The sequence below is a fragment of the Aethalodelphis obliquidens genome, unplaced genomic scaffold (assembly GCF_003676395.1).
Source record: "Aethalodelphis obliquidens isolate GAN/ISIS:26980383/991018 unplaced genomic scaffold, ASM367639v1 scaffold20, whole genome shotgun sequence".
Taxonomy (NCBI): domain Eukaryota; kingdom Metazoa; phylum Chordata; class Mammalia; order Artiodactyla; family Delphinidae; genus Aethalodelphis; species Aethalodelphis obliquidens.
This window is the reverse complement of record NW_020837964.1, coordinates 2,732,986-2,739,735: the sequence shown is the minus strand read 5'-3', so window position 1 is coordinate 2,739,735 and position 6,750 is coordinate 2,732,986. Positions and strand designations below refer to the sequence as shown.

Genomic DNA, 6,750 nt, shown 5'->3' with positions numbered 1-6,750 from the left:
TGCGGTCGGTGGGTGCTGGGTGGGCTCTGGGAAGTGGGAGTGGGTCTGCCAGCGCGCGTCTACCTGCGCGAAGACAACCGCACACGACGCGGTCACATCCCACACTCACCCTTCCCCTGCCGACCGACCCCTGCCTGCGTGCGGAGCCGAGGCCGGGGGAGCCGAGCGAAAGCGCAGCGCAGAGAAGCTGGCTTTCTAGTCTCCCGCGAGCGCGCTCCGCCAGGGCAGGCTACGCCGCCGAGACCCCCAGCTCCTCGCATGGACGTGCCAGGCGTCCCGAAGGCGACGAGGCGTCTACCGCCGAAGCTGAAGGCGTCGGAGCGAGGAGGGGCGTCAGCGGGTTGACAAGGAGGCCCGAGAAACCCGAGAGGCCGGTGGGCTTTGAAAAGCGCCGCGGGGCCACACTCCGAGCCCGGCACACGCCTCTCGCCCCAGCTCGCGCCGCAGCACGGCGTCCTGGCTCCTGGCGACAACCCGCGAAAACACCCCTCGCCTCCCTCCTCCGAAGTCTGCGAGCGAACAGCACTCACCTGGGTCCCCGCGTGCGGCGTTGCGCCCGGCTCCTGCGCCATCCTGCGCTCGGCGCCACCGTCCCCCCTACCCCGTCCTAGCCCGCACCCCAGCGCCGGGAGGTTGGCGGGGTAAGGCTGCGTGCGAGCCCCCCGCTGCGGGCAGCCCGGCGCGCGAGGGCCGCCCGGGCCCATGCTCCCCGCCCGCGCAGACTGCTTTCCGGAACCTGGCCTGGCGCTCAATGTCAGAGGCCCCCGCGGCGGCGGCAGGCCGAGCCCACAGGGGCATTAGGCCAACTCCCCCCGCGCACGCGGAATTCTCTATTATTATTATTAAAGAATCCCCCAGAATGTGTTTACGTTGAACCGTATAAACTTCCTGCCAGGGCCTTTACCATCTGCGAGAAATCGGAACCTGCTCTTGGGAAGCGGGGACACAGGGACTGCGGGGCCAAATAGGCGGGTTTTCAGTGTGTATGCTGGGGGGGGGGGTCAACTGAGTTATGTGTGAGCTCAGATCAGCGTGGCTAGTGTGCACATGAGTGGGAGTAGGTGCGAATTGAAGCTCCTGTGGGCCTTTTGTGTGCGCGTGAGTGAGCGCACGAGTGGGCACGCACATGCCTGAGCGCCGTGTGCGCGTGAGTGGGAACGAACGCGTGGGTGTGAGTTTGCACGTCTGAGTCTGCGAAATTTACCGGGTTTGCATGTGCATCAGTGTATGCATGTGTGTGCACGAGTGCACAAGTAAGTGAATGAGCGTGGCCGCCTGTTCGGGAAGCCCGTGAGATGTTGGTCTCCGCAAGGCCAGAGGTTCTCACTCGCTCCCCGAACAGCCTGCGGCGCCGGAGACAAAGCGGCAGCGACCCGCCCTGCGCTTTCGTTTTCCGCCCGCGCTCGGCTCCATCGGCTGCCCGCCCGCTCGCGCCGGGCTGGGCGAGTCCGAAAAGTCCCGGGCGCGGCGCAGTCCTTCCCGGGGCGGGGAGAGTGGGTAGGCGGTCCCTCGCGGGAACACACGCCCGCCGGCCGCGGGGACCCGTAGCCGAACCGGCTGCGTCCGCGATGGTCACGACCCGGAGGCCACGGCCGCCACTGCAGTTGCGATTTGCCACCGAGCAGTACGCGTCGGGGAAGGCCCGGGACCCGGGGTGCGTTTTCCTCCGCGCGGGCCGGGCAGGGAAGGCGGGGGGCCTGCGCGCAGCTGGGCTGAACCGCGGGCCGAGGGCGCTTTAACACTTGCTCGCCAGGTTGGTGGAGGCGGGGCGGGTTCTGCAGGCGGACGCTGGGAGGCGAAGGTGGGGGCCCTTTAAGCGCCCACCACCGCGGGGGCCGGAGGGGGGCAGGGAGGGGAGGGAACTCCTGGAGGGTCTTACGCCGGCCCGCGAGACGCCGCCGAGAGACAAGGCAGAGAGGGCGGCCTCGGCTGGAGTCGTGGAGCCGAGCGCCGCGGGTGGTGGGGACCGAGCGCTGCTCCCCGCGGGGGCGCACGGCCACCGGCCCGAGAGGTGGTGCCTCCCCCGCAAAACCGGTGGGGGGCTTCCTAGCGGCCTCCGCCCAGGCTGCAGAGAGCCTGCTCTCAGCCTCTGCTCGGCTCCTTCCCTTGTGGGAGGGCGAGAGGGAAAGAGGGAGGAGAGTAGGTGGGGGGAGGAGGCAGCTGGAGAGAGAGGGGGCTCTGCGCCAACCGCCCGCGGATCCATCAGCTCCTCGGGGAGGACGAGCGAGCGAGCGAGCGAGCGGGCGGGGGAGGGCGCGCCGAGGCTCGCTCGGGAGAAGTGGCCGCCGATGACGGCAGAGGTGCAGCCAGCCCCGCGCGCGCAGCCCCCTCCCCCTTGCCCTCCTCCCCCTCCCCCTCCTCTTCCTCCTCCTCCTCCTCCTCCCGGCTCGTCGGCGGCGCAGAGCAGCAGCGGCAGCGGCGGCGGCGGCAGCAGCCACCCGATGTCTTCGGCGCCCGAGAAGCAGCAGCCACCGCACGGCGGCGGCGGGGGAGGCGGCGCGGCCATGGACCCCGCGTCGTCCGGCCCGTCCAAGGCCAAGAAGACCAACGCCGGCATCCGGCGCCCCGAGAAGCCGCCCTACTCGTACATCGCGCTCATCGTCATGGCCATCCAGAGCTCGCCCACCAAGCGCCTGACACTCAGCGAGATCTACCAGTTCCTGCAGAGCCGCTTCCCCTTCTTCCGCGGCTCCTACCAGGGCTGGAAGAACTCGGTGCGCCACAACCTCTCGCTCAATGAGTGCTTCATCAAGCTGCCCAAGGGCCTCGGGCGGCCGGGCAAGGGCCACTACTGGACCATCGACCCGGCCAGTGAGTTCATGTTCGAGGAGGGCTCCTTTCGGCGGCGGCCGCGCGGCTTCCGAAGGAAATGCCAGGCGCTCAAGCCCATGTACAGCATGATGAACGGGCTCGGCTTCAACCACCTCCCGGACACCTACAGCTTCCAGGGCTCCGCCGGCGGCCTCTCGTGCCCGCCCAACAGCCTGGCGCTGGAGGGAGGTCTGGGCATGATGAACGGCCACTTGCCGGGCAACGTGGACGGCATGGCTTTGCCCAGCCACTCGGTGCCCCACCTGCCCGCCAACAGTGGCCACTCGTATATGGGCAGCTGCGGCGCCGCGGCGGCCGGCGAGTACCCGCACCACGACAGCTCGGTGCCTGCTTCCCCACTGCTGCCCGCGGCCGCCGGTGGGGTCATGGAGCCCCACGCCGTCTACTCAGGCTCGGCGGCCGCCTGGCCGCCCTCCGCCTCCGCGGCGCTCAACAGCAGCGCCTCCTACATCAAGCAGCAGCCCCTGTCCCCCTGCAACCCCGCGGCCAACCCCCTGTCCGGCAGCCTCTCCACGCATTCCCTGGACCAGCCGTATCTGCACCAGAACAGTCACAACACCCCAGCTGAGCTGCAAGGTGAGTGGGGAGGTTGAACTGTCCCAGTCCTGAGGGGAGCACATCTGTGAGTGCACTGCAGACCCAGCCCCCTGAAGCTGCTGACCGCCCTGGGCCACAGCCTGCGGCCACTTCTGTGCGGTGCCAAGCTCCCCAGGGTGCCTCTCAGCCCCACCTCCCCCCATTTGAGACGCGAGTGCAGCCTGGAGCCCCCAGTATAGACTAAGATGTCGTTTTCTCTCCTTTTCTGTTTCAACTCCCAGCTGCTGGCTGCCCCAGCCTGGCCAGGTAGGCCCCGTCCTCACCAAAAAGACTTATTAGACTCCAATATTCTAAGTCCTCTCAGGTCCCTTAGCCCCCTCACACCTCAGCAAGTTCCCGGGATGGAGCCAGGCCCAGCCCCGGACAGCTGGCTCACTCTCCCCACTCGCCCCAGAAAAGCTGCCGGAGAGCCGCCTCTGCTCTGAGCCGGGCAGGACGGAAGAGTTAGGCCCAAAGCCGGCCGGGCTGCACGCCTGCTCAGAGGCTCAGAGCCCGGCCTTTCAGGAATCAGGCCTGGGCCACGCGAACATTGAGTCGGGGCATTTTGTGGTGACAGAGGCAGAGAGGGGACCCGATCGAGGGTCAGAGTTGCAGGCCCCCCACACAGCCTGTTTCTCAGGAGCCAGGTTTTCAGGTCTCCAGGTACCGCCCCACCCCCAATCCTCCGAGCAGGAAGGTGCACAGCAATCTTCCCCTCTGAACCCTCCATCTCGGCACCCGCTAGCAGCCTTCTGGGCCTGGTTCTGAGAAGAGCTTGGAGTGATCCAAGCAGGGGCCTGCCAGGAGTCAGCTGTCAGCAGCCTGTGGGGGGAGGAGCCGGGCCTGGAGGCTGGAGGGGCCCTCTGCACCGGGTTGCCCAGCTAGGGCGGCTTCGAACTCCAGGCGGGCTCCAGCTGTCCCAGAGGCTCGGTTCTCAAAGGGTCCTTCCTCTGGAGAAGCCACCCTTGGCCCCCGTGTTGGCCCCTGCCGGCCTGGCTGGCTGCTCTGGGGCCACCGCAGCCTTTGGGGTTGGAAGGTGGCTGCCCAGCCCCAGGCACAGGCCCCAGGCTGCCCTGAAAGTGGAGGCCGCTGGACCTTCTCTGTTGGCGCATCTCGGCCCCTCTCACCACTTCCCCCGTCAGCCTCTGGAAGGCCCCGGCCCAGGCTCGGTGTCCAAGGTGGGAGAGGCCCAGCCAGCAGGCGCTCAGGGTAGCAGGGATCCTTGCCAGTGTCTGGGGATCTTCCCTTTGGGCGCCGGCCCTACGGAGACCGGGAACTCAGACATGGGGAGGCGCTGTGGAGGAGAGGCCTCCAGCCCTGCGCCCGAGCCGGGCAAGCCTGCCCCGTGCACCCCTCGGGCAAAGGTGCTTCTCCACCTGGAACTCTGGCCTCCGGAGGCTAACCCTTTAACGTCCCCTTTCCTGTCGCCCTGCCCTGCAGGCATCCCGCGGTATCACTCGCAGTCGCCCAGCATGTGTGACCGAAAGGAGTTCGTCTTCTCTTTCAACACAATGGCATCCTCATCCATGCACTCAGCCGGCGGCGGCTCTTACTACCACCAGCAGGTCACCTACCAAGACATCAAGCCGTGCGTGATGTGAGGCCACAGCCCCCGGGGCCCTCCGGGCAGGGGCTGGCCGAGCACTGGGACTTCGGAACCCATCGCCAGAAACTGCTTTATTTTCGAGGTGTAACCGTCGGCAGAAGAAAAGGGTTTGACCCCTCCCCGACCGGATTATTCGGGAAAGGAATCCCCGAGGCAACGACGGAGCCCCGCTGTCGGCACCTCCCCGCCACCCGCTCAACAGTTTCTTTAACATGGTGGTGGTGGGGCCTGATCTGACTGCAGCTGTTGAAAAATAAATATCTATTTTTGATCCTATTGAAACCGGCTGAGAAGGTGCTGTGTTGGGGAAAAACCCTCAACATCTAAACAAGCATTCTGCTGAGGTCTCTCCCCCTCTTCCCCTCCAATGGCAAAAGTCGGGGAAGGAGAAAGGCAAACGTGTCAGACCGTCATTATCAAATACTTTTATTTTTTGGTTGAGTATTTATCTTTTTTAATTTTTTTTGAAAGAATGTCTTGGAATGCGCGTCTCCTTTCAGAGCCATCTTTTGCAGGGAAGGGGGGGGCAAGAAATCGCCTTCTCCCTCCCCACCTCAGAAGTCCTCCAACCAACCACAGGTGGATCCTTGTGCGAATAACTTGCATTTCTGAAGCCACTGCTCGTCTTAGGAAAGAAACCAGGAGCCCAGAAGCGGCGGCTCTCGGGCCTCTGCTGCCGTCCCCCTCCGCCTTCCTCTCCATCCTTCTCTTCAGTGTTTTTGGTTTGGTTTCTAACTTTATTTTGACTTTTTTGGTCGGTGTTTTTCTCCCGAGACCTGGCTGTCTCCTGATCTCTACTGTAAACCTTCTGGTGGGAGAGTGAGGAAAACACGGCGCCGCGGGGACCGGGAAGGCCCGCTGAGCGCTCGGATTCAGGATTGCGGTGACGCAGAAAGGTTAAGGCACTTTTAAAGAAACGATAGCAAGGCTCATCCTGTTATTTATTCTACTTTCTTTCCCTAATAATCGAAACACCGCATAGGCTCCTCCGTTTATCAGTATTAATGGTGTAACTTTGTTGGCAATATTTGCCGCGTAGATTTTTTTTTTAGGTATCCATTGTAAATTTGAAACTAAGTCCGATCTGTGTAAAGACAAATTTCCATATGTTTTATATAAATAAATAAATATATATATATATAAAATGAAGGCCCCCCCTTTTTTTTTTTAGCATTTTGGCTGCTGGGGTGCAGCGTTTGTGACACGTATTTTAAATTTCCTTCTGCACTGTATAAAAATGACAATTTGAGGATGTTTTTGCCTTTTGTGTATTTTTTCCTAAAAAAGAACAAAAATAAAAATGTATAACATTTGTACATGGCCTTTAATATTGTATCAACTAGAAATAAAATCGCATGAGTATTTTATTGGGATTGGAGAATATCTTCCAAATACAGACAGAAACGAGCCTGGGATCTCCAGCCTTTTTTTTTTTTTTTTAAATTTAAAGTATGGATGATTCTTAATCCTTTTTTCTTCTTTTTTATTTCTTGGCTAATCCTTCTCTTTTCACTCTTCATTTCACGCTGAGGTGAAATCTGGACGAGAGTAACTCTTTTTCTTGGCTTCTGTTTTTTAAGAAGAGCCCTCTACCCCTCGATATGTCGTTTCTTGTTTTAAAGAAATAAGCAAACGTTTAAAGAAAAACTATAGTTGTCCCTCCCCCAGGGAAAAAAACATATATATACGTATATATATATATATATATGTATATACGTAAAATATTTTACACTTTT

At 61.2% G+C, this 6,750-nt stretch overlaps 1 protein-coding gene across 1 annotated transcript; it reads left to right on the top strand.

Annotated features, from left to right (window-relative positions):
- Window positions 1-1,120: 1,120 nt before the first annotated feature.
- On the top strand, window positions 1,121-6,381 carry FOXF1 (forkhead box F1). The gene is made up of 2 exons (XM_027119059.1): window positions 1,121-3,408; window positions 4,849-6,381. Exons 1-2 carry the CDS (start codon window positions 2,289-2,291, stop codon window positions 5,007-5,009), a joined length of 1,281 nt encoding a protein of 426 aa, XP_026974860.1. The 5' UTR covers window positions 1,121-2,288; the 3' UTR covers window positions 5,010-6,381.
- Window positions 6,382-6,750: the final 369 nt, after the last annotated feature.

Bases quoted from the DNA above. Each gene is read 5' to 3' on its own strand.
- FOXF1 (XM_027119059.1), top strand. From the start codon at position 2,289: ATGACGGCAGAGGTGCAGCCAGCCCCGCGCGCGCAGCCCCCTCCCCCT. The intron at 3,409-4,848 runs GTGAGTGGGGAG...CCTGCCCTGCAG, and splicing joins CACCCCAGCTGAGCTGCAAG to GCATCCCGCGGTATCACTCG.